General features: G+C 45.3%; 1 protein-coding gene across 3 annotated transcripts in view; it reads left to right on the plus strand.

Moving 5' to 3' along the window:
- The window catches only part of GRK3 (G protein-coupled receptor kinase 3), a 127,922-nt gene that overhangs the window by 74,076 nt on the left and 26,290 nt on the right, over positions 1-27,556 (plus strand). For all 3 annotated transcript variants that reach the window (XM_035017243.1, XM_035017244.1, XM_035017245.1), the window contains 7 exons: positions 2,166-2,217; positions 3,936-4,027; positions 7,953-8,052; positions 15,426-15,504; positions 17,153-17,283; positions 19,445-19,539; positions 23,478-23,585. In XM_035017243.1, coding sequence (XP_034873134.1) covers positions 2,166-2,217; positions 3,936-4,027; positions 7,953-8,052; positions 15,426-15,504; positions 17,153-17,283; positions 19,445-19,539; positions 23,478-23,585 — 657 coding nt within the window. The remainder of the gene's footprint in view (positions 1-2,165; positions 2,218-3,935; positions 4,028-7,952; positions 8,053-15,425; positions 15,505-17,152; positions 17,284-19,444; positions 19,540-23,477; positions 23,586-27,556) is intronic.

Raw genomic sequence — 27,556 nt, forward strand, 5'->3', positions numbered from 1 at the left:
TAGGACATACCCTCCCCAATGTCCATCACCCAGCCACCCATCCCTCCCACCCCCCACCACTCCAGCAACCCTCAGTTTGTTTCCTGAGATTGAGTCTCTTATGGTTTGTCTCCCTCTCTGGTTTCGTCTTGTTTCATTTTTCCCTCCCTTTCCCTATGATCCTCTGTGTTGTTTCTCAAATTCCTCATATCAGTGAGATCATATGATACTTGTCTTTCTCTGATTGACTTATTTCACTTATCATAATATCCTCTAGTTCCATCCACGTCATTGCAAATAGCAAGAGTTCGGTTTTTTTGATGGCTGCATAATAGTCCATATATATATATATATACACACACACACACACACACACACCACATCTTCTTTATCCATTCATCTGTTGATGGACATCTAGGCTCTTTCCATAGTTTGGCTGTTGTGGACATTGCTGCTATAAACATTGGGGTGTACGTGCCCCTTTGGATCACTACATTTGTCTTAGATGGCATATTAAATGAACCACCCCCGCCCCCCCCCAGGCAACTGGGATATTTAGATGCCTTAACGCATTCTGTTAGAATGCCAGTAATTCCTGGACCATGTATTTCATAGTACTCTCTCCCTCTCTCCCCTTCTTCCTTTCCTTTTCATTCATTCATTCATAGAACCCTGGATACTGTGCCCGTGTAAGGAATTGTGCCAGGGGCTAGATGAAATCTAGCAGTCACCAAGAATATTCTTTGCCTTTGAAGAGTGTTCAATCTAGAAAGCATTTCTTTTGAAAAAATGTTTTAAAACAGGGCGCCTGGGTGGCTCAGTTGGTTAAGTGACTGCCTTCAGCTCAGGTCATGATCCCGGAGTCCTGGGATCGAGTCCCACATCGGGCTCCCAGCTCAGCGGGGAGCCTGCTTCTCCCTCTGACCCTATCCCCTCTCATGCTGTTTCTCTCTCTCTGTCAAATAAATAAATAAATAAAATCTTTAAAAAAAAAAAAAGTTTTAAAACAAACACTACAGACAGTGTTGCTCATTAATAAACATAATGAAAATAACGACTTTATTAAATAAGCTGTGGGGATAGATATTTTTCTAGATAGAGGGGGAAAAAAAGTACTCATCAAGAAGATGAGTAAATTGTGGGAACAAATCCGCTCAGTAGGACTTATCGCGTCTTGTGATTCTAGTCTAAGGGCTTTTTCTCCTACAGCATTTGTATCTTTGAGCAGCGTTATTTGGTCCGGGTTCAGATCCATCCCTACTCCTCTCACTGTGTGCCTTGGCCAGGCCCTGGTCTCCTCTGCTGCAGAATGGGCATCATCATTCCTGCTCGTCAGACCTGCTCATCTTGTCGCTGGAGGGGGAAATGAACAGGTCCTGGCCCATGGAAAGCACTAGCTGAGTGTTTGCTGCTATTACCATTATTTATAAATATTTTGTCATTTATTTATTTTTAAAGATTTTATTTATTTATTTGACAGAGAGACACAGTGAGAGAGGGAACACAAGCAGGGGGAGGGGCAGAGGGAGAGGAAGAAGCAGGCTTCCCACTGAGCAGGGAGCCCGATTTGGGGCTTGATCCCAGGACCCCGGGATCATGACCTGAGCCAAAGGCAGACGCTTCACCGACTGAGCCCCCCAGGCACCCCTGAATATTTTGTCATTTAGAGCTGCGTGGTCCAGTATGGGAGCCACTGGCCACATTTAGCTCTTGAGCCCTTGAAATGACTGAGTGTGAATCGAGATGGGCTCTCAGTGCAAAATACACACTGGGTTTCACGACTTAATATAAAAACAAGAATGTAGAAGTCTCATTACTAATTTTGTACCAATCACACACATGATGAAATGACAATTTTTTCTCTATACTGGGGTTAAATAAAATACGTTATCAAAATGAAAGTACGTATGGGGCTCACGTTAGGCCTTCTCTTGGATGGTGCTGATTCAGATAGATGGGACCATAACAATCATCACAATTTAAGGGAAATATGACATCGTGCACCTGAATCATGAAATAAAGCCACAAAGACCGGTGAAGTCTTTGTGAAAAGATATGGAAGGAAACATCCCTCCGGTCAAGAAGCAGCACGAGTGGTACCATCCTCGTCTGTCCTTTAACATTGCTCTTTAAATCCGATTCATGGGATATGCAACTTTTCAGTGACTGTTTCTATTCTTTTTTAGTGACAAATTCACTCGATTCTGTCAGTGGAAAAACGTAGAATTAAATATCCATGTGAGTATCCTCTTCTCTTATTCTTTCCTTTTTTTTTTTTTTTTTAAATAAAAACTTCCTCTGGCTTAACTTCGTGAGAAAATACTTCATACCCAGGAGCACACTCCCACGGGTAATACGCTGTCTAAACAGATATCACCCTTACAGCTCTGTGTAGGAAGAATTCATCCTCCCGTACCCGGCCTCTTAAACAATTCGGGTTTTAATTCTCTTTTTTCAGATTCATGTAAGAATGTGTTTATTTATTTAAGAAAGGGTATTTTAAGCAGTGATCGACCCTTCCACAGAAATAGTAGCCAAAACACAAGGCCCCCACGTAACGTACTTCCCACATGCCCTTGGCTTTTGCCATCCTGGTAAAGTCTCCCTTCTCTTCCGTATTATTAGGTATAATCTTGTAATAAAAATGATGACATCTTTTATTAGACCAAGGGTTCATCTCCTCTTTGATTATTTCTGAGAACGAGAAAAGCAGTCCTCAAAGACAGACTCCTTTCTAACTAACACGCACTTCCTGTGAATGTCTCCTCTGCTTTTAGCTTTCAACGTCAGAAATTCCTGGGACGTCCCCTTCTTCATTTTTAGAACCCTCCTTCCTCGGTACATCCTCTTTTACTTTCTCCTTCATGTTCTCCCTTCACATAGGTTTGCAAAGAGGAAAAGAAATAATCAGCTGGATTTTTTTTAGTGTTTTTTCTTCTTGTAGTTTTTTTAGTTTTTTACTTGCCGGTACCATTGGGAGAAGCACTTTTTTTTTTTTTTTAACTCCTTTCTTTCACATATCCTGGCAGAATTTTGGAAACAAGAGGGCAAATAACGCATTTTTTAAAAAAATCCTTTCTGTCTGACATAGATCTTTGTGATGCGTATTCTCCTTCAGCAGACCTGGTGTGCTCATATTCTGCTGTCCCCTGAGCATCAGATGTGAAGCCTTTGGGCCCAGTTACCTGACTGCAAACATGGGGTTTGAAGGGTTGTTTGGGGGAACCCTTCAGGAATCTGACCCTCAACTTGCCAGGATACATAAACCACCGTGAATGTCAGGCTCACTGTCTGCCTTTGTGCCATCTAAGACTATTAAACCTACTTAGGAAGCAGGCCATTACTGAGATATTGACACAAGGAGAGGGCTTATGAATGAAACCTCTTTATGTACTTTCCTCATATTTAGTGTCTTGTTTCACACTCACATGCCCAGCACGAGTCTTCACTATTCTGTGATGTTATCGATAAAAAATTCACATGGCCAGCATCCGTTGGGTTTTCTGATCATATGGTCCACTATTATGAAAACATAGATGCCCTTGATGTAGATTCATTTTTCTACCATGACAGTTCCTGGAATTGCTGAGCTGTTCCCAAACTTCCAGCTTCAGAGTAGTTAAGGACACTCTCATTTTGACTAGAAATTTCACACTCCCTTGTCTTCAGGGTATACGTCTAATAACCTAACATTTAGGAGATTGGAAAAACAATCCAACTCGACTCCCACTCTGTTGTCTGCCCATTTGCCTCCCTTTTATGCATCTTGGGGGTAGAGCGGAAGGAGGTTCTAGAAGGTCTTGCCACCTTGCGCATCTCATCTATTAGAGCAGTCAGTCACAGAAAATGCAGATCCTTATTTCAGAACTGCTAGTTTAGTAACTGTGTCTTACATGAAAACAATAACATAATTTTAATGCAACTCTATGTTTCCATTTCGTGTTTTGAATTCACAGTTGACCATGAATGATTTCAGCGTACACAGGATCATTGGACGAGGAGGATTTGGTGAAGTGTATGGTTGCAGGAAAGCAGACACTGGAAAAATGTAAGCTCTCTGTGGGTTTTACACTTGCATTAATAGAAAATGCCTACATCGATTTATGGAAGCCCATCTTCCCACTCCTGAAGTGCCTTACTTCAGGAAGAAAGAGGTTCTATTTTGTTAAGCATTATAAATGAGAACAGTCAGCTGGAACTTCCACTTCTTAGGGCTCAAAGGGAAGTTAACCAGGTACTGTGTGTCATGAGCCCTTGTGGTTCAGGCCACAGGTGAAGGAGCCTGCGATCTGGAGGTGACCAAGAAGGGGCATAATGTACAGCCTCCCGGTCCGATCTGCTGCAAAGAATTCTCTGCTTTGCGGAGGAGAGACATTCTCTTCTCAACGGTGAAGCACCTGTGATTTAGCATATGCCCTTTGGGGTGGTGTAGCTTTCTAGGAGATGTCCGTTCCATAGATGGGTAGCCTGAGGTTAGTGAGAAGGATGCACTGCCTGCTGTGAGGATCACAGTCATGGGGCTCCATCACTGTCTTAGTTGCTTATCTTGATAGACGCAGAACTACAAGTGTGATCAAGTGACAGGCCTGTTAGAGCCGTGGCCGAGTGGAATCGGCCGTGCAGCTTGATAACATCACTGTAGATGTATGAGGGAGTAATTGGGGTCACCGACTTCAGCGCCTGCCTCTCCTGCCTCCTCAGCACTGTCTAGCGAGCACTGTCGCTCAGCCTCCGCTCGGGTCCTCCCTGTGACTGGGCACTGAAGGCCTTACCAAGTCGCCCTCCTACTTTTCAGACAGGTCCTGTCATGGGCATGATTTTTATTATGTGGGGGCTGAAGGTTACCTTCACTGATGTGTGCCCGCTGGTCTTCTTCCTGTTGTGGGGCCCTGTGCGGGGTGAACCCAGTGTCTGGCACTCGGGCGCGTGAAGTCTGGTGCCCTGCTGAGACAGGATGGCCTGGAGATCCAGAGTGCGGGTCCGGGCGGCCCAAGGCCGGGTCATAGCTGACTTGCACGAAGTTTGTGCCTCCGTCCAGCCTCGGCATCCTGGTCTGTGGGGTCGGGAAAATACTTCCTCGTCGTGAGAATTGGATACACTTTAAGGCATGCAGACCACTGCCTCTTCCATAGTCAGAATTAGTGAACAGTGTGCCCAGGTCCCTCGTCCCACCGTAGTGCCACGGTGGGCCCTGATCCTAAGTGATGTACTTGTCACTTACTCCCTTTCACCGACTGTTCTTTTTCCTTCATCCCTGCGGCTTGTCCACGTATTTAGGGGATCTGCTCATCTGCCACACGACGTAGATGTAGAAATTAATAACATCAACACATCTCTTCATTACATTTATTATTTTACATGATTCTCAGTGTGTGGAAAACTGTCTTCTACTTTTTAGATTAAGGGTAGACACTTACTGGGAGTCCCGCAGCTAGAAAGTGGCCAGGCTCAGTCCCTGTGGATCCGGGAGTGTGTCCTTCCAGTCCGCAGGCTGCCAGTTACATGTGCACTGGCCCCAGAGCCCCTCCTCAAACTGCCACCTACCTCAGAAGCCAGTGGAAGCCAACTTGCTCAACCCAGGGGCTCCAGGCCCATGTGTGCTGGCTTCTCTGGTCTACAATTTAAACATTTTACCAGATGCCATCGTGGTAGGGGGTAGCGATAGAAGTAGATGAAACATTTTGAAATTCATCATGAAAATTAAGTATTTAAAGAACACATAACTTCATATATACTCAATATGCGATCCCGTAATTAAGTAAATTAATGTCTCCATTGGTGGATTTGTTATAAAGAATTCCTGGAGGGGCGCCTGGGTGGCTCAGTCATTAAGCGTCTGCCCTCGGCTCAGGTCATAGTCCCAGGGTCCTGGGATCGAGTCCCACATCGGGTTCCCTGCTCTGTGGGAAGCCTGCTTCTCCCTCTCCCACTCCCCCTGCTTGTGTTCCCTCTCTCGCTGTGTCTCTGTCAAATAAATAAATAAAATTAAAAAAAAAAAAAAGAATTCCTGGAACAGTAGATAAAATGAGCAAATTTGAACATCCATCTCTGTTTTGTTCTAAGTCCTCACATTGTAAGTTATGATCAGTTGGAAACAAATGGATTTTCTGGGTCCTGTCACAGCCAGACAACCACCATATTATGTACCTGGGCCTTACAAAGTCGTCCATCAGTGGGGATTTATAATCATGCACATAGAGTTCTAAAGCCCCTGAAGCCCTTGTAAAAATTTCCTTTTAGCTTTCTGCTGAAAAACTGTCCTGCTTTCTTCACCCGTGATTATAGAGAATGCCAGCTAACATGTCTGTGTTTCCTTAATAGGAGTTTGTTACAGGTTTTCAAAAAACTTAAGTTGTCAGCTGTTTCTAATCTTCACTAACTTTCATATAAAAGTCTTACTGATTCTTTTTATTATTTGAAATACGATAACTTAAATATCAAGATTAAATACAAATCAGGGGAGCCTGGCTGGCCCCGTCGGTAGAGCGTGGGACTCTTGATCTCGGGGCCTTGAGTTCGAGCCTCACATTGGGTGTGGAGATTACTTAAAAAAAAAAAATTAAAAACAAATCAATAAAGTCACATTTTTGGGTATGCCTTTTTGAGCACATGCCTTCCCTTTTCATTTTGTTGGTTGTCAGTGTTTTAGAGTCTTGCACTCTGCACTCTTGCAAAATCTTGACCACTGCTAAATCACAGTTTCTAAATGCTAAATATTATACACATACCCCTGCACCCCCACAACACACACACGGTAGTACTGGGCAACAACGATACATGCAAAATTTATTTCACTGAATTTATTTATATCCCTGTACTTTATGCTCTTATTGGATTGGAACTTCTGTTCATGTAATGATAGAAATATCTTAATTATTGCTGTTTTTTTTTTATTTTTTATTTTTTATTTTATTTATTTTTTATTTTTAAAGATTTTATTTATTTATCTGACAGACAGAGACACAGCGAGAGAGGGAACACAAGCAGGGGGAGTGGGAGAGGGAGAAGCAGGCTTCCCGCTGAGCAGGGAGCCCGATGCGGGGCTCGATCCCAGGACCCTGAGATCATGACCGGAGCTGAAGGCAGACGCTTAACAGTTGAGCCACCCAGGCGCCCCTGCTGGGTTTTTTTTTTTTAAAGAAACCTTTTTATTTTAGAATAGTTTTAGGTTTAGAAAGGAGGTAGAGACAGCACAGGGGAGCTCCCCTGGCCTACACCAGTCTCCCTGTCTTACATTTGTCACAACAAATGACTAGTATCAATATGTTATTATTAACTAAAATCTCTACTTTATTTGGATTTCCTTAGTTTTTACCCAATGGCTTTTTCTGTTCCCAGATCCCATGTTACAGTTAAGCCATCATGTCTCCTGAGGCTCCTTTAGACTGTGACAGTTTCGCAGACTTTCCTTGTTTTTGATGGCCTGGATAGCCTTGAGGAGTCCCAGTCAGGGATACCGTAGAATAGACATTCTATTAGACATCCAGTTTAGGCGCGCTTTCCTCACGGTTATCCTGGGGCTGTGGGCTTTTGGAAGCAAGACCCCAGAGAAAACCCCATTCTCATCACATCATATCAAGGATGCCCGTCATTAACATGACTCATCACTGTTGATGCTGACCTTGACCACTTGCTTGAGGTAGTGTTCGTCAGGCTCCTCCACCGTAACATCCCTGTCCCGCTCCTCCGTGCTGTTCTCTTAGGAAGGAGCTCACTGTGTGCAGTCCTTACCTAAGGAGTGGGGAGGTATGCTTCGCCTCCTGGAGGGGGCCTTGAATTTTTTTCTTAATACATGCAAAATAAAAAAAAAAAACAATTTTTTTTTTTTTTTTTTGCATGACACTTGGGTACCATTTTGCTTCTTTTAGACACTTCCCAAATCTTTAGAAACTTTCCCCCGTACGACGTGTATCGTTTAAAGCAGCCTAGATATATTTTCAGTAGAGTTTTTTCAATAACATTTATGTTTCTAGGTACGCAATGAAATGCTTGGATAAGAAGAGGATCAAGATGAAACAAGGAGAAACATTAGCCTTAAATGAGAGGATTATGTTGTCTCTTGTGAGTACAGGGGTAAGTATTCCGTTTTGAGCACTGCTTGTTTCTGTATTCGTTGGTTGGTTGGTTTTATATATCAGGACAATTTATTTAAAATACAGGCATTCTTTTCCAGCAAATTATGCAGCTAGCCAGTTCTTGGGTGGGTTAGAATTTATAGCAGGGAAGAGCAGCACTAAGTTAATATAAATAGTGTGTAATTCTCATATTATCTCTGTTTAATTTGGGAGTTAGAGAAGTGTTAGCGACCATCATCATGCACACCCACGGCTTCTCCCTTTAGTGGCTGTTTATGGCTTCCTTCTTGGTGGAATATGCTTGCAGAGAGGGCAGGAAGTAATCATGGCAACAACAACGAAATCACTTGAGTCTAGTTAAGAACTGACTGCATGATGGAGGACTAACCCAGAGAAGAAAGAGCACGAGGAAAGCAGCTCTTGTCCTCTGTAAATAAACAGAGAGAGGAAACATTGCGGGTTACTCAGGCCTGAACTGGATTTGGGTCTGTCCCCAGTCTCTAGAGGGTGGCTTTATCGTTATCTATCTTGCTGCTTTTTTACCTGCTGTGGATTTTGCTCATTTCCATTTCCAAGACCATGTTTCCACCTGTTGGATATTGTATTTGTTTTCAGGTAGCATTTTTAGCTCAGCTTGTGCCAAAAACTTTTACCCTGTGTCTTCTTGCAAAATAGTGTCCCATTCTGGCTTCTTTTGCAGTGAATGGTATGACCCATGAGCAAAGCCTTGGCTTTTATTTATTTGAACAGATGTCTATAAAGACACCCAGAAAAACTCTGTGTCCAACCTGGCTATGCCCATGTGCACCAGCAGGCCTGCCAGAGGAGGTCAGGGACTCGAGGTCTCGAAGGGAAGGCAGGAAATGACGGTGGAGTGGCCAGACTCCTGCTGAGTACCTCACATGTGAATTTAAGGTTAAACACTGAGCCAAGAGGGTTTGTGTGCAGTGAGATCTATTGGGGAGGGCGTGGCCTCCAAATATCCTAGCTGGGTTCTAAATAGGGCCAACCTCACCCAAAGGATGAAGGAATCAGATTTTAATGGTGAATCAGAGAATCCCTTTCAACTAGGAAGCAAGGAACCTGAGACCCAGAGAGGTTAATTTCCTTGTCCAGAGTCTGTAGACTCCCTGGCTAGTGTTCCTTTTTTTTTTTTTTTAAAGATTTTAATTTATTTGAGAGAGAGAATGCACACATGCGCACGGGGGAGGGGCAGAGGGAGAGAGAATCTCAAGCAAACTCCCTGCTGAGCACAGAGCCCGACACAGGGTTCGATCCCATGACCCTGAGGTCATGACCTGAGCCCAAATCAAGAACCAGATGCCCAACCGACTGCACCACCCAGCCGTCCCCTGTTGTTCCTTTCTTACTATCACCTGATAGGCTCCATGTTTTTTTGTTTACACCTGTATTTATTGTATTGTGGTTTATATTATTCTAGCATTAGTTTTAAGCAGTTTCAGAAAGGTTATCTGCTACTGAAGTAGAAGAGTATCATAATTTAGCTCAACCGTAATAAGTGAAAATGCCTTAGCTATAAATAATTTCTATCTATGTGCCACTGCCTCCCAACATATGGACATTAAGCATTTCAAATAAGAGCTATCCTGTGTGCACGACCATGTTTTCAACTAGTTGGGAGTGGAGACTGAGCAGCTTGCACACTGTATTGGAATCGGTTCGAATGGCACTGGTTTCTGGGTTCTTTTGGGAATGTCGTTGTCTTAAATTTCAAACATGGATGTACACTTATTCCAGATTTTAAGTGATAATTAAAATATTAATTTTTAATGAGTTATCTCCAACACCTTGGATATTTAGTCTCAAGAAAGCCTATGGAAAAAGAAATTTTTGGTGTTGGAAACTATACATGAAATTTTCATGGCGCATTTTTATATTTATTTTTTCCAGGTGAAGGGGAATATAGTTAAGTAGAGGTATGGTTCCTCCCCAGTCTTACCCTTGAAGGGAATAAATAAAAAACTGGGATTAATTTGGTCTACTACTTTGAGCTAACTTTAAAGAATTGTTTATATTTTTAATTCAAATATCGAACCTGGCTTTTGTTTTCGTTTTTTGGGAATTTTGAGGTTTTCTTGTTTTGTTTTGTGTTTTACTTATCAATACATAATTTAACCAAGGGGTGGCTGGCTGAGTCAGAGAGCATGTAATTCTTGATCTCATGTTGTAAGTTCGAGCCCCACACTGGTGTAGAGCTTACTTAAAAATAAAAGCTTTAAAAAAATAATACATAATTTAACCAAAAGAGTTGTAATAAAGCTGTTTGGAATTTCATTTTCTTTCTTTCTTTCTTTCTTTCTTTCTTTCTTTTCTTTTTTTTCTGTCTTTTGCTAATCAAAGGCCACTTTTTATGGTTTTTTAATGATCTTTCTTGGCATCACTAGGTTAAACTTCAGATTAACCTGTATAATGTGGTTTCCCAGGGTATTGGCATGAAACTGAACGGAAGTCACTCGTTATAGTTTTCTTTTTACTGGAAGTTTTTTCTTTTTCCTTCCAGTCTCAGATTGAGTGTTCCTTCCCCCGACCTTTCAAAGAGGCAGTAGGAAGTACTGTTCCTGGTTGGATTCTGTAATTCTAGAATAGTAAAAAGGGAAATCTTCAAGTTTCAGAACCAGGATAAGCATGTCCGTAGCTGGGAAAGAGCTAACTTAGCACCCTCATGAAACAGTCCCGTCATGTCCTTGAAGTCTCACTCATTCATTCCTGAACTATATTGGAGTGCCTAGATCGTGCCAGGCATTCTGCTGCAGGTGGGGGTCCCAAAACGTGACTCTGGGCCTTGCTCTTTTAGAGCCGCACAGAATGAGAGAAGGTGATATTTGTTCACCCGATCTTGAAATGCATAGATAATTAGGACGTGTGGCAAGAGCCGTGAGACAGGTACCCAGTGCCCAGGAAGCAGTTACCGGGGGGGTGAGGGGGGTGACAATGGATACTCCTCGGAAGTCACCGGAGGTGCCAGCACGTATCTGGGTCCTGAGCACTTCAGGAGGGTTTGAGGACTTCAGGGAAGGTCAGCAGAGCCGGGGTCTGAAGTGATGCGTGAGTCGCACAAGATGAAGCTGGAGAGGGGAGAGAGACTGACAGGGACCAGACCAGACCGTCAAGAGCTTTCCAGGCCAGTTCTGAGGATTTAAAAAAAAAAAAAAATCTTAACAGCAGTTGGAGACAAAGTGTTCGAAGCGGGAAGATCTCATAAGCCTTCCTCTGACTGCAGGGTGGAGAATTCTTAAGTACTTCATGGTGTATTTTATTAGAGTTTCACAGAGTCCCTACAGAATACAGGCTACTTTGCTCGGTACCTGTAGGAAGTCCTCACTGAGGGTCTGCCTCCAATAGATCCACTAGTTCTTACTGCCTTTAATTGGTAATCAAGGCAAAACATCTTAACCGTGATTATGTTGGGAACTCTACCTGCACCGTCATTAAATTGCTGCCTGTTTTGTCGTATTGGTCTGTATTTGGTTCTTTGTGTCTCGAGCTTCACACGAGACCCGGTGTGGTTTCTGCCCAGCACCTGAGAGAGGTGAGGGACTGCGGTCAGCGTGGAGACAACCGAATCATACCCCTTTAACTGAGCTTTCCTTTTACATTGCTACAGAAACCCTGCCTTTGTAGGCAGCATACCTGACCTGGACAAGGTCAGGAGACTTGGGGGTGAGATCTTGGCTGGCTACCAAATTTCTTTATGACCTCAGGCAAGTCATTTCCCCTTTTTAGGGCCTTAGTTTCCTTGTCTTAAAAATAAACAAGTTGGACCAGGTGATCTTTTTTTTTTTTTTTAAGGCCCTTCCTACTCAGCCTGTGATTCTAAATCGGCAGTTCGTGTTCCATCTTAATAACATAAGATCTAAGTGAACCTTTTGCCCCTTTTGCTACTTTCTCAGGGCTACCATTAGAAGGATCTTATCCCATCGTGTTCAGAAATACCCCTTGGCAGGGTCCACTTGTCTCCTTGGTGGAGCGAGTGCAGTTGCTGTCTCTAGCTGGGAAAGACCCTAAGTTCTGGGTCCACCAGCCTCTCTGTGTGACATCTGAATTGCTCTTCAGATCAGGAACCAGAGTGTGTGGGGAACCCCACTAAGGAAGGAGCAGAATGAGCCATCTTCAGCAGGCTATTAGGAAGGTGGTTCCCTATGTAGTTCCAGGAGGGCCCCAGGAAGGCCACATGGCTTTTTTTTTTTTTTTTTTGCAACATGGCTTTTAACAGAAAAAGGAAAGCAGTTTTATTTTGCCTATTTAAAGCAAAATTGGGCTTGAAGTCAGTAGTCACTAATACCACCTCAACAGCGTTTTAAGGCAAAAACTAGGTGATCACAAAATGAAATTTGTAATTCATTCTGGAGTTATTTCCTCTGGAAGATATATGGAAATTGAATTCAAGTTCTTGATTCTTTGGTATAGAAAGGTATTAACTCAGATTTATTGGTCTGCCCTGAAAACAGAGGTTTGGACAATGCAAATTCAGTGTATGGATTATTCTGTGAAACTTGAATATTTTCTGTGGAATTTAATAATTTTTTGTTTCTGTTAAAAAAGTGGATATAGTTGTTTTGTTTTGTTTTGTTTGCCAGTTTTTATTTGAATCAGGTGAGTGGCTAGTATACACTGTATGTAAAGACCTAGTCATAAATTTGGCTTAGCACCGATGAAGTTTCCCAAGGGAACACACGCGCGCGTCCGGCACTCAGGTCAAGGGACAGAAAGTGACCTGTATTCCAGAAGTCTTGTGCCCCTTCCGGTCACCCACCCGTCGCCCAGGCTAACCGCTGCCCGGATTTCCAACACCGGAATTTAGCTTTGCCCGTGTCTGGGCTTTGTCTGAATGTACTCTTCTGCGTCTGGGCCTCTGTCGCTCAGTGTTGCGTGCGAGATCCATCTGAGTCATTGCCCAGAGCAGTAGGGCATCCTGCAGCTAACCAGTGAAGGCCTGCAAGCTGTGCGAGGCCCGTGAACCAGATCTGCCTTGTAGCCTGTTTCTGTACAGCCCGTGAATCAGGGATGGTTTTTACATTCTTAAGGGATTGTATAGAAAATAAACAAAGAATATGGAGCAAAGACCGCATGGAGCCTGTAAAAGTGAGAACAGTTACTGTCTAGCCCCTTGCAAAAAAGCTTGCTGACCGTGGCTGTCTAGTATTCTGCGCACAAATATCCCACAGTTCATGCATCCATTCTTTTTTTTTTTTTAAAGATTTTATTTATTTGATAGAGAGAGACACAGCGAGAGAGGGAACACAAGCAGGGGGAGTGGGAGAGGGAGAAGCAGGCTTCCTGCCAAGCAGGGAGCCTGATGTGGGGCTCGATCCCAGGACTCTGGGATCGTGACTGGAGCCGAAGGCAGACGCTTAACAACTGAGGCACCCAGGTGCCCCCATGCATCCATTCTAACACTGACGGATCACTTCCCAGTTCGGGCTGTTGTGAAGAGTGCTGCGAGGAAGAGTCTCATGGCGTTCTCTTTGGTGCACAGAAGTCCAGGTTGCTGTGAGGTGTATACCCAGGAGTGCAAATGCTGGGTCATAGGGTTTGCAGATGGTGCTCAGCTTTGGCAGATAGCACCAGTTTTCGAGAGCACTTGTACCATTGTGAGCTCCCAGAAGCCATATATGGGAGATCCATTTCCACCCTATCTTTCCAACCACTTGGTATTGTCAGTCTCTTTAATTTTAGCCATTCTCGTGGGTTTTAGCGATAACACATTGCAATAATACATTTCCTTGGGGACCACTGTGGTCCAGCCTCTGTTCAGAGGCTCGTGAGCTATTCGATACTCTCTTATGGGAAGTGCCCATTGTTAAAATTAATTAATTACTGTTGTTATTACTACTGCTGCCTTTTTTTTTTTTTGCCATTATTCTGTTGGTTGTTTGCCTTCTTCTTTATCGATTTACTAGAGTTCTTTGTATATTCTAAATGTGAGTCCTTTATGTGTGTATGAATTGCAGATATCTTCTCCTTTTCTGTGACTTGCCTTTTTGCTCTCTTAATAGTATCTTCTGAAGAACAGTTCTTTTTTTTTATTTTTTTTATTTTTTTTAAAGATTTTATTTATTTGACAGAGAGAGATACAGCGAGAGAAGGAACACAAGCAGGGAGAGTGGGAGGGGGAGAAGCAGGCTTCCCGCGGAGCAGAGAGCCCAATGTGGGGCTCGATCCCAGGACCCTGGGACCATGACCTGAGCCGAAGGCAGACGCCCAACAACTGAGCCACCCAGGCGCCCCTGAAGAACAGAAGTTCTTAATTTTATTGTAGTCCAGTTTAGCAATATTTTTACTGCTAGTGCTTTTTCGTGGCCTAAGAAATCTTTAATTACCCTAAGGTCATGAAGATATTCTCCTTTGTTTTCCTCTAGAAGCTTCATTGTTTTCCGTTTAAATCTTTGTCTGCCTGGAGTTGACTTTAGTGTGTGGTGTGAGGTAGGGGTAGATGTTCACTTCCTTTGTGCAGATACCCAGTTGCTCCAGTGCCGCTGATTGGGAAGGCCATCCTTTCTTCCCACCCTGTCTTGTCAGTCTATCACAAATCAATTGACTGTTAATGCTTGAGTCTATTTCAGGATTCTCTCTTTTGTTCTGTTGGTCAGTTTGTCTGTCCTTGGGCTACTACCACACTGTCTGATTTACTGTTGCTTTATAGTAAGTCTTGATATCTGGGGATGTAACTTTTCCAGGTTTGTTTTTCTTCTAGAATGTCTCTACTTTTCCTAGCTGTGTACATTTTCATATACATTTTGGAATCAGCTTGTTGATTTTCATTTTAATTAAAATTGCATGGAATCTCTAGATTACTTTGGGGAAAACTGACATCTTTATAGTTGAGTTATTCAGTCCCTGACCTTGGTATATTTTTCCACTTTGAAAAGCTAGTTGAATTCCCTTCTATGCTCGCCCAGGGTTTCAAGACAATAATATAGGTATTTCTTCCCTATATTGTGATATATGTAATACGGTTATTCCAACGTCAGAATCCGAGATTGAAATGGATATTTGACTAGCCAGCACAAAAATGTTGACCAACAAAAAGACTAGCAAGGCAGCAATATTTTTCTGTAGAATCTGGGTCCTTTGAAGAAGATGCAGATAAAAGGGTCATGAATGAATCTGAGAGAGATGAGACCTTTGAATTCATCTGTTCCACTTAGTAATGCTCTGTCTCTATGCATTTTGTCATGTTATCAGATCTGTTTTGCTGGGACCATTAAGGCTACCACGGAGGGGTCTGTGCTCAACGCACAGGGCAGCCATGTGGATGAGAAAAGCTGTGGATATTGTTTGGTAGCAGGTAACACGTGCTTCCCGGGACAGCTTTTGTTTTTCTTACAAACTCTTGCTTTTTCTCTCTAGGACTGTCCTTTCATTGTCTGTATGACCTATGCCTTCCATACTCCAGATAAACTCTGCTTCATCTTGGATCTGATGAACGGTGAGCGACACGCAGGAAGTCTGAACGCAGGGAAAGACTTCGCCGGGACATGACACCGATCTAGGCACCCTGGCGGTTGGGTCTTTTGGATAATTGGGTTCCCACTGAAGTTTAAGGAAACCTTACTCTTCAAGTTTCCCTTAGAATTCATTTTAAAATGTTGACCACCATTCCCCTCTGGCCCTCCTAGACTCTCACCAGGAAATTGCATTTTCTGGAAAAGATTTTCATAAAATACGCAGAGTGAAACTGCATTTTCTGGAATGCAGCTGGCCTAGATCTTTAATTAGCTTGTTTCCTGACCCTCAACTTTTAGGAATGAAATTCCTCATAAGAACGTAGGCCAAAGATAGAAGTGTATTCGGAAAACAACTTTGAAGGACTGGCTGTGGGCCAGCATGGCTTCGGGCCGAATCTTCTGTACCCTCAGCCCAGACCAGCCAGCCATTGATCTTTTAAGCTATGAATGATGACGCTGCAAATGCCGAGAAAGTTCTAGCTGGAAAAATAGTTTTCTAATACTAGAGAGTGACATGGTATATATTCCAAGTTAAGAGCTTGGAATGAAATGCATACAGTATAGCAAATGAATTACCTTTTTTTTGGAAGTTCATTTGAGGTTCTGTTATGTTTTGAGGGTTTGACTTAAAACCAGATCCTTTCAACAACATGGAGGAATTTTCCAGACATAATAATGGGCAAAGAAGCCAGACACCATAGCATGTCTCCTGTGTGATTCCATGTACGTGACTCTCAGAACAGGCAAAACTAAGGGATGGTGAGAGGTCAGAATGGAGTCCCTTGGCCTAACCAGGGGCGGGCGCTGAGGCACTGACAGGGAAGGGCACGGGGCAGCCTCTGGGATGCCGGAAATCTTTTACATCTTGATCCGCCAGTGGTTATACAGGAACACATGTGCGTGAAAGGGGAGATACGTAAGGAAAATCAGGGGCCATAAAGCTGGCCACACATTAACTTCTCCAGATCAGTAGAGGCTATTCCTTTACAGTTTATAAGAACATTTTCTTACCCTGTTGGTGACATTCTCTGTCTCTGTAACTTGAGCTCATATGATGATTGCCTTTTTCCAACATTTTATTATGAAAAGTTGCAAACATGGGGCAAAGATGGAAAGAATTTTCCTGGGAACACCCAATACCCACCTCCCTGGATTTCACCAGTTAAATTTTTACTGTATCTGCTTTCCCAAATATCTATCAATATGATCATTTTGTTTCTCTGTGTGCTTCTTTCTTTATTGTCCACGGAGCCAGTTGCTAAGCCATCTGCTGGATCATTACATGGTTGGTCCAGTTACTAGATAGGATGTAAATACTCAAAGCAGATAACCTAGCTGCCCCATACCCCCACCCTGTGAAGGTGCATCTGGGAGCTGGACTCCCAGTCTGAGAGTGATGACTGTGTTGTATATTGTCCCAGCCATCCCGGCATGAAAGTCTTCTAATGTTTGAGATTCCTCTATACTTCTGAAAGTGTTTTGGCAAACTACAGAAGTCAAAGACAGATACACAGACAAAGCAGAAGCAAAGTTTGCCTCTTTTCAACTGTGCCCTATTTAGGATGGCAACGATTTTTGTTTCCTGTGAACTGACACACTTTGTATTAACCTCTGCGTCTCTGGTTCCAGGGGGCGATTTGCACTATCACCTTTCACAACACGGGGTGTTTTCTGAGAAGGAGATGCGGTTTTACGCCACTGAAATCATCCTGGGGCTGGAACACATGCACAATCGGTTTGTGGTTTACAGAGATCTGAAGGTAAGGCACTCTGTTTCCGGGAGCTGTGCAGTAGGTATTGTGGTCCTGGGTCTCCAGACGGTCCCTTGTCTTTCATAGGACATGCCATTTCCCTCCCCTCAGCCCCAGTGAGGTCACATCTGTGTGATGTCTCTCTGTCCAGATTCTAAACTCTGTGCCAGGCACTCCTTTCCTTCCTAGTTGTCACTGCCAGCTCAATGTGTGTTCCCCTGCCTGACGCAGCATACACACCAACTCAAAAATTGCAATGAATTAATGAAAAGCAAGGAAGGAGTTTCTTGGCGTTGCTGATGTGACAGTTAATTGTGATGCACTTAATGTTCACTAAGCAACTGGTTTGGCCATGGCTCTGTGTTAGAACTGGTGATGTACAAAGATGAAAAGCAGAGAATGTGTGTCTTCCGGGATTTATACACGGGTGAACCGAGACGCAGAACGGCCGAGTCCTAGCTCGTCGGAGGCAGGGCCGATCAACCTGCAGAACTTCCCCTAAAGGCCACTCGGAGAGTTTCACATTGTTTTAGGACTGTCTTCAAAATCACTAACAGATTTCTAGGTCCCTGAACTGCAGAGCCCCAGACGGCTGTGTCTGGGCTTCTTCATTCTTATTCTCTCTGGATTTGGAAAAAAATGCAGTGAGTCTATTCCAAGTTTCCCCCTTCCAGGCCATGGTGCTCGGTCCTGGGTTCTGCATTCATAAGGGAGCTAGGAGTTTGCTCGGTACCTCTGTGGTGACACTCATCGCGAGAAGACAGGGATAGAGATAAAAGGGACCTTGACAAATTGTAGAAATGATCATGCAAATACAGTAATGTGCACATAATAACGAGGAGAAAAATGATAGGAGACACAGTTTCCCAACAGGGTAAATACATTCCGGGGGAGGTGTTTGCCTTCTCTTTCAGATTCTTTCTCAAATGAATCCAGTGTAACCGACTGAAATGTGCAGATTATGCTCCTTTCTCTCAGGAGCTGCTGTGTTTTGATTAGCTGTCTTCGCTTTTTAAGGTTGCCTTCCAAGAATCTAAAATATTATATTTTATTTTTGAGCTTCTTACTTTGTCACAAAACACTTTGTAAAATTTAAAGCTTTCTGCAAGGTTACGAAATTATCTCCTCAGTTTTCATCTGAGCATGAAGAAGAAAAAAATGTATTTTCATTGAATTAGAAATAATTAGACACTGGTTGGTGCATGACATTTCGTTTCCTTCGTGTGAGTTTTGCAGAAGAATAAACTACATGCTGAAGGCCCATGAAGCACTATTGTAATACATTTTAATTTAGATCTGTAATCGGTCTTTAATCATGTTTATGCTGTATTTTTTTTGTTTTGTTTTCTAAGCTATTCAGTAGGCAGTGGTATTTTTTAATTTCTATTCAAACTGAATTCTAGTCACTCATGATTATTCATGCTTCAGTTTTATAATAGCATGCCATTTATTTTTATTTCAAGCAAAACAATAGTTGATCCCCAGCAGGAAAATATTAAGATGACTGTAATTCAATGTATATTAGGGAGAGGAGCTTTGTTTTCCATGATTATGCCAGCTAAATCTAATCTCAGTAGATATATTTCATCAGAGTTGTGGTCACAGTCATCCTGGGTCATTCGGTGAGGTCCTGGGTTCTGATTCTGTCCTCAGAAGCAGAAATGCCGTTCATCGGGATTGGTGCGGCACTGTGGAATGTGTTGATTTCTTAGGTCCATGGTGGTACATTCTCGTGAGATTCCTTTCTGTCCTGTGCCTCGTGGGCTCATCCCCTGAGGCCTTTGTGGTTCGCAGAAGCCGAGAAGCTGGTGGACGCGCTCCCTTTGTGGAGAGGTGCGCGGCTCTGGCTGGGCCGCTGTTTGCTATTCCGGGGGGTGGGGAGCGGGAAGTACTTTTTAACTCTGATGAACCGTAGTCATCAGCCCTGCAAGCTCCGTGCCTTGTGTCTCGTTATCTCATGAGTAGACTCCTTTGTGTCTGTCATTGCCACTTTCCTGCGGGATTTAAACATGAAAAGTGTGACGTTTAGCATCATACCCAACTTGGATGTGATAGTGTGGAATTCGTGTTCAGATAAAATGATAGGGTATCACGTTCCTGTGGTTGTAGAGATTCTCAAAGCTTATGACAATTTGGGAACTCCAGAAGATCATCTTGTCTTTCTTTTCAGCCCGCAAATATCCTCCTGGATGAGCACGGACACGTCAGGATATCCGATCTCGGTCTCGCCTGTGACTTTTCCAAAAAGAAGCCCCACGCGAGCGTGTGAGTAGTGCCGTCAGCTTTGTTCACCGTTCACTGTTGTTCCTCTCCAGCGACGCGTGGATTGGCTCAGAGCCCAGTCTGCTCGCTTGCTCCCCCAGCTTTTTCTTGCCAGAGGGGATTGTCCATATGGGATAACGCTGGGTCGGGGGCAGGCCCCATAGCCCTGGTTATGGGAGCAGAGCTAAGCTGGGTGTGCCTCCTCTGTCTTTGGGGAGCGTAGGTGGGCCCGCAGCGTGACCGCCGGGGCCCGGGTGTCTGGGGGAGAGAGGGGCCTCCGCAGCAGACCTGAGCCATGCTGGCTGTGCGACCCTCATCAGTCTGTTCACCTGCTTGCCCCTTCTCGTCTTCTCGTCTACAGAGTAGGCAGGACTAAATCCCTGCACTTGTCCCGAGGAGAAAGGGAAGCCCGTGTGCCCGGCAAGGTGCAGGGGCATCTGCGTACAGCTCTCCAAGGGAGGCCCAGAGCTCAAGCGTCTGTCTCCATCTACTTTCTCCTTCGTTTTCAAAATGGATTTTTATTTCCCTGGAGCGAAATTAGGAATCTTTTTTTTTTTTTTTTAATTAAAAACACAAATCATCCGCTAGCTGGCCATGTTAGACTTGAGCATTAACTACATCAGTCCTCCAACAGACCATGCGGAGGGAACCCCCTGCCCCACAGCCCTCAGCCAGCACCTGACCCCTCTGCTCACCCCTGTCCAGGGACGGACAGGTCCCGGGCCTCTGCAGAAGCAGAAGGGAACACACACTGCTTTTCATTTCTGATCCTTTGGCATCAGTTTATCCGGGTGGAGGGCATGGACATGGGTGCATTTTGTGGTAGGACAGACGAGTGTTGCTTTAATCTTTTTTTTTTTTTTTTTTTTTTGTAAATATATCACTCTCAGCACTGAAATCCTTTAAAATTACATTTTATTGTCCCTCCTGAGTTAACATTCATCTCCCGGGGTCTCACCTCACACATCCATGCAGAAAATCAACCCCAGACCCTTCTTTCTGTGGGTGTAGAGGTCAAGTGGTTCTGCATTGCTGCAATACCTGATGAGGGGCTACGTTAAGTCAGAGTCACCTTTTAAAGCCCGGAGCAAACGTGTGTGGTGGAGAGCACCGATTCTGTAAACAGATTTCTCCCTTCCTGCAGAATCTGGGGTCCAGAGATAATGGCATTAGCATTTTGCCAGCACTTTGCAATTATTAGGCCAGAACCTGTGGTTGCATAAGCTTCTCTCAGCAAGTTCATCAGGCATTTTTAAGAGGGCTGTTTGAATTTTTAATGCAGTAGCTATTTGGTATGCTAATTTCATCAATTTAGTGTAGCCACCTTGGAAGGCGAATCCAAGAGCTCAGAAGAGTTAATCTTGCAAAGGAATTAATTCCAGTGATGGGGTTATTGATTTCCTTACAGAGCTGCACCCACTTCTTACTGTAATTCACCTGTCAGCTCTGAGCGGTGAGCTGTTCTCGGATTCCAACAGCAGCTGTAGAAGGGGGTAGGATCGGGAAGGTTGGTTTCCATGCTTGCATGATGATAGTGAGGACACTATTTTAAAAGTACATCATCTCCTGGCCACGAACAAAGGCTTTTGAGGCAGCAGATCTGGATTTGAATCTGCTTCCAAGTTGTGCCTCCTTTTTTCCTCTCTCTAAAGAGATGCCAGTGGTATTTATTTCATCTGAGTGTTGTGAGGGTCAAGTCCACTGATGAATGCAGCAAGCTTTTAGGTACCATTGGCTGGCGGGGGCAGTGCCGCAGGGACCCCCCGGAACTGGCCGTGTAGGGAGGGGCTGGTGTGTGGGTCGCGGTGGTGCCAGCAGCCGCAGTGCTCACCGCGTCACCGGCTGGACATCCACTGTCCTGGCATGTGGGGCCGGCTGCTTTGAATAAGCTCTTGTCTTCACAGAAGTGCCAGAGGTTACCGGTGGAATAATCTACATTCTGGTGTGGACACTGAAGTCCGGAGACATCGTGTAACTTGAATAGGGTCACAGACTTGGCACATGGTGGGGCTAGAATTAAAGTCCAGTTCTGTCTGAGTCCAGAGCTTGGACTCCTTACCCTACACGGGTAAACTCTCCGAGGCTAGGAAATGGTCCACTTTGGACTCGATGAGGGCTTTTGGCCAGAATTTCGCCCTGGACGTGGTTTCCCAAGTCTTTTCAAAGCTGTAGGTGTGATCCTTGGACTTCACCTAGCTGGTCCGTCTACAGGAAGTGTTGTGGTTGAGGTTCCCGATTTGGGCTTAAACTGAGTGGGTCCATTTAATGACTCACAAATTACTGTAAACTGAAAGTTAACTATGCGGTAGTCCTGAGAAAGCAGAGAAAGGCTTTCGGGATTGAATAGATTACCAGTGCCGGATTGGAGTTCCAGCTTATTTTCTCTAAGACAGCAAGGCTGTGTCTCATGCCACAGTGTCTCAGAACCTCCAGGCGTTCTTTCAGGGTTCAGAGTAGTTCGGCTCTTCAGTGGGAAATGTGGGGAAGCAGCAGTTGCTGCCATACAGGCAGAATCAGAAAGCCATGTGGCAGGGGGTCGGGGATCCAGCTCTGATTGTGTCTGGTGTCAGCTTAGCCCCCTGTGTTTATCCTTGTAGTATTTTCCCATCCCAGAAGTGGGTTTTGATCCTGGGAATCATAGGCTTGCAGGTCACCACCAAGGTCTTTCTGGGCAGCGCTGAAATGAACCCTTCCCCGAGACCGGTTCGGATGCCCCTCCTAGAACCCTCCCGTGCCCTCACAGCTGGCCTGACACGGTCAGACTTCAGATTCCGGACAGTGTAGCTCATTCAAGTGCTGGGCCTGCCATGATGGACCAGCGCCCATTTTCCCTGCTTGAGAGCCATCTTCCAAAGTGAGAACGCTTTAGAGCCCAGTCCTGATCCTGGATCGGGAATGATTATGAGCGAGCATAACTTAAACGTGACTCTAATAAAATAAGACTAGAGATGAACACCCCTGACATGGATCAAGTTGTTCTTCTGTGCCATCACCCTTCTAAACCCCTCACGTACGTGGAATCTGCGTGGAAACCCCATGCGATAGAGGTGTTGTCTTAGCACCCACCTTGTCAAGGAAGATCAGCCAGGGTGGACAGGTTGGAGGGCGTAGCTTTTGCAGGAACCCTTTCGGGCTGCGTCTTTGAAAGCCCCCCACGAGCCTCCTCTCGCTCTTCTAGAAGGAACAGTGCGCGCTCAAATCCTGAAGGAGGGGTGGGGAATGGTACAACAGGAGGGATTCAGAGTTGCAGAATAGTGCAATTCAAGATAAAATGGTTGTCCTCCCAAATCTTTTTCTCAACTTCCTGAAAACCATCCTCACATTTGCTTAGCGGGGTCCTTTGGTCTGTCGGCAGCCCTCAAAACTGGACATGGGATCTCTCCATCTTTTGCACCTGTCGGCTTGGGCCCCCTCTTCTTCCCCACCCCCTTGGGGTCTGTCGCTGACTATGTTAGTAAGTAGCCCCCACCCTTAGCATGTGCTAAGGACTTAGCACAGAGGTGGCGCCACACAGGAGGGATGTCCCCATCCCTTGAGGGTCCGTGGCACCACCTGTAGGTGCCTGCTTATCTTTCCCTCCCCCAGCCTCACGCCCACCCTTTGTACGTCCTCACAAGAGCTCTGGAATAGGCAGGAGACTTCTTCATAGCTGTAGTGCAGAAAGACTGACGTGGTTCAGATTTCTCCTCCGAGACTGGAGCTTGCATGTTTTCATATTTATCTCCTACTGTAATTTATTTATATTCATTCTTATACTAATTCAGACAGGAAAGGTTGTTTTGTTCCATGCATCATGTTGTGTGGAGCCCCCCATTGTCCCCTCCCCCGTGTTTATAGTTGCTGCCGTTCCACAAAGGACATCTGACCCTCTTGGCTGAGCTGTTACCGTTTTGTAAGGTGGGCGTGTTCTGATAACTGTGTGTGCACTTTCTTCTCCCTAGTGGCACCCATGGGTACATGGCCCCCGAGGTGCTGCAGAAGGGGACAGCGTATGACAGCAGTGCCGACTGGTTCTCCCTGGGTTGCATGCTTTTCAAGCTTCTGCGAGGGTGAGTGAAATGCATCCTTCTGTTACCGTCGCCGTGGTATGTCCTCGGATCAGAACCCAGACCAGTTAGACATTGTTAGGCTCTGACACCATTTTAGATCACACAGTGCTAACCTAGATGATGACCAGGGCTTGTTCCGCCTTACTCCCATAAACTTTTAGGCAAAAGCTTACAGTTTCGTATTTTTGTTCCGTACCTTGTAGGAATGTCAACACATTTAAGCCTAAAAGAAGACTGCTTTGAAGTGGTCCCAGGGATAAGCCTTATTTGGGGCCTGAGAGTTATTTTAAAATGTGGATAATTGAAGAAGGTAGGATAATCTTTTTCGTTAGGAATCAGTTACTCATGATTGTCTTGCCAACGTTAAGCATTTTGAGGGTTACAAGAAAGGACCAAGACCCAAAGTGAACTGATTTTAAAAGCGTGCATGTATTCAGAAGCGTGCTGAAGTTAATTTGCTTTTCATAAAACACAAAAATGAAACTGCGTAATTTTGTGTTTTTAATTAATTGGTGTTAGTTCTCAACCACCAAAGATGGTGAAATAGAGCGGAAGGAGTAGGGAATGAAAGCACTGTCAAAAATATGTCCCCGTATCGAGCACAATGATCATGTTAACATTTTTCCATTAATTTTTAAGAATTTTCAGCCAACCGGAATGGAAATCTTAAGTTTTGAAAATATGTTTTTGGTCATCCTCATCCACAAGGACACAAAAAGCACTTTATGTTAACATTTCCTGGTCAAGACCCTCCTTCTCCTATTTCTGCTGTGAACACGACAGGTCTGGTCATTTGCTGAGCTTTTCACATTCCCACTGGGAAGCCTCGTTGAGCACCGCCACATCCTCTTACCATAATTAGCACGCTCGACAAAGGGGCTGGACTCCATGTTTCCCCCAGATTAAGGTCACAGCACTCTTGCTGCTTCCCCAGGACTCTGGTAATCTAGTTCTCTGCTCACCGTTTTCACTGGGGAACCAAAATTGTATTACTGCCCAGAGAGCCAGGTCCTGTTGGTCCTTAATTGAATTACTGTATGTGTGGAGCCTGGATGGCCCTAATTCACATCATCAGACTCGCTGACCTAATTAGAGAGTTTCTGCAAGACAGGCCAGAGAAAACCACTTCCCACACAAACCACCCGGTGGAGTCTCTCTATGTGAGGTGAGCACGCAAAGACACGCATTGGGTTTTTGTCTGGGCCCCCACCGGAGATGGGGTGGGAGGTACAGAATCCACACCCCTGGAATTTTGAGACAGTAAAATTCCATGCAACAGTGAAACCGTTGATTACATCAAGTCAAGATTGAAAAATCAGTAGTAAAATGTCACAGGGAAACCTGCCAAGCCGTGTATTTAGGGCTTGGTTCATGTCTTTGTTTCGTTTGATACTAGTCTGTTTATAATAATGTCCACGCATATAGATTGGGGATGATCTGGCATGACACTGTTTTTGAAAGATCTGAAAATGTAATTATTAACGATATGCCAGCAGTGTGATTTTTTTGTGGTTAATAAAGTGAATCCAGCCATATCTGGCCACAGGTCAGGTTCAGAGTACTGAATTGGGAGGGATTCATTCTTCATGGGTCCTCGAGCGGGCTCGGGGGAAACGCTGTGTTCAACGCGGCTCCCATCAAGAGGAGTCTTGGCCGGCAGGAAGACATCCAGAGGGTGTTCCTGAGGATGGGATGAATGGGACAAGAGGAAAATGGGGAAAGATCTAGAAACCATGGCTCTTATGGAAAGGTTGGAAGAGCTGGGTACAAGGCTTAGGGGAACCCTAATGATTGGTTCCCTGTTGGCCAAGGATCCGTCTTCTCGAAAGGGTTGTATTCATGCTGCACCACTCCCAAGAGCAGGCATTTTAAGGAGGGGAAAGATGTCAGCTCGACACAATACCCACTTAAGCATTTGAAGGAGTGTTGTGCATCACAGGTAGCAAGGTCCCCGTCACTGTCTAGGGACCATCTGTTGAGCTGGCGTGCAAAGAAACCTTCCAGTGTGTAAGAGATGGGACTGGATGAACCTTTCACACTAAGATTTATGATCTTATGCCATTCTCTGCCTTGCTTGTCCAGAAGCCATTCACAGGAAAGGAGAGAGCATGGAAACCAAAGGGCAGGGAGATGTTTTTTGACTTAAGTGATTTAGAGTAAACTTGGTAAGCATTTATTGAGTACCTACAATATGCAGGAGACTGTGCTTCATGCTCTGGGGAGAGGAAGAAGGAGAGGCGGGGGGCGGGGGGAAGCCATATCCAGTCCTTAAGGAGCTCACAGGAAAGTAGAGATGTCCACACACATGAGCAAGGCGGACTGCAGTATCCTGGGGAGCAAAGAAATGGGTCCCAGGGCTGACCTGGGAGAGCAGGGTGGACTCCATGCAGGGGATGCTCTGTGAAGGGGGCCTGGAAAGGGTTGGCGATTCCAAGACTGGAGCAAAGTGGACATGTTTTCCTGCGGGGAGCAGAAAATATAGGACAGGTTGCCTTTCCCCAGTGGTGACCTGGGCAAGGAGGGCGTGCCTGGGGAGAAGGTCGAGGAGGCGGGGTCAAGAAGGGAAAGCCTAGGAGGCCATGTGGGGGGTGGGGGCTCCAGAGACTGGAGGCTTTTATGCAAAGGAGAGACATGGCTGGGTGTTTGTCAGAAGAAGGTGCTCATAGCAGCATGCATGTGGCACTGGATGGAGGGAGATGGGGGACAGGTGTGGGGACCCAGGCAAAAGGCCAGGACCTGCGGGCCTCGGACCAGGAAGGAGGCAAGTGGCCAAATGATGTTGCTATGCTGATCGGTGGTTGCTGGTTTTTTCCGATGGGTGCTCAGATACGGAAGCTAGGAAGCTAAGGGGTGCTGCTTAGCAATGCCTGGAGTCCTTTTTGTTGTCACAGCTTTGGAAAGGGCTACTCCTGACATCTGTTAGGTGAAGGCGAAGGATGCTGCTGAACATCTTACAATGCACAGGATGGGCCCTGCTGCCCCAACAAAACATTGCCCTGCCCAAAAGGTCAGCAGTGCCCAGGCAGAGCATGTCTCTTCCTTCCTTCCCACAGAGGCGTAGTGCGCTTGAACAGGGGGTCACCAGCAGGTCTTTTTCGCTTCTCTTTTCTTCAGTTGAATGCTTCTTCCACGGACCAGTGTGTCCCCCCCGCCTCTGCTGAAACCCTTGTCCGCACCCCTCACGCACCCTCACTGCCTTGCCACGGTAGAAGAACACCGCGGAGGCACGAAGGAAAGGAGTCTGGGTGTGAGCAGCGCAAGCTGTCCAGGCTTGAGATTGCGTTCTGCCTCCCTGGACTCACGGGGATGGGCCGGGTATGGAAGGTTTCCTGTTGCGCCTGTGTGGGATTGCTGTCCTGATCCTCAATCTAGATTTCAGATCTTTGTCAAGGAAAAGAATTGATGTGACAGTAGCTTTGATCCTAACCTCGTCCCCTCTGATGGTCGGTCCCCGAAGGTGTCAGATGCAGGAAGAGAGCCTGGCTGCTGGTCTGGGGACCGCTGAGCTCTGCCCGAGGCTACTGAGTTTGTTCCTGTAGGGGGGAAAGGAATGCTTATAAATATTTTGGCAGCTGTTGGCTTAGGTTCAAAACTCATACTTGATGTAACATGTCATCCCTTTGGTATTCGAACATTAAATTTTGACGTAAGAGTTTTGAATCACTCTTACTTAAAAACGTAGTCTCTTGAACTCATCGTTCCGCTGTGAACGTGATCTGCCACGCGCGCGCGCGCACGCGTGTGTGTTTTCCCTTCACTTCTCACATCTTGGACGATTTCCCCACCCGTTCGGGGGAAACGTACAGTGCGCGCTCCCGGTCTGTGCGAAAGCCGCGTCTGCCCGCCGCACGTGTCAACTGTGTTCCCGCGGCGCCCCGCCACGAGCCGGAGAGCCGCCCGAGAGCCGCCCGAGAGCCGCCGCAAGGCCGCCGGAGAGCAGCCCGAGAGCCGCCCGAGAGCCGCGCGCGCGC

This window comes from Mirounga leonina, unplaced genomic scaffold (genome assembly GCF_011800145.1).
Source record: "Mirounga leonina isolate KUSES-001 unplaced genomic scaffold, KU_Mleo_1.0 Mir_171, whole genome shotgun sequence".
Classification (NCBI taxonomy): Eukaryota; Metazoa; Chordata; class Mammalia; order Carnivora; family Phocidae; genus Mirounga; species Mirounga leonina.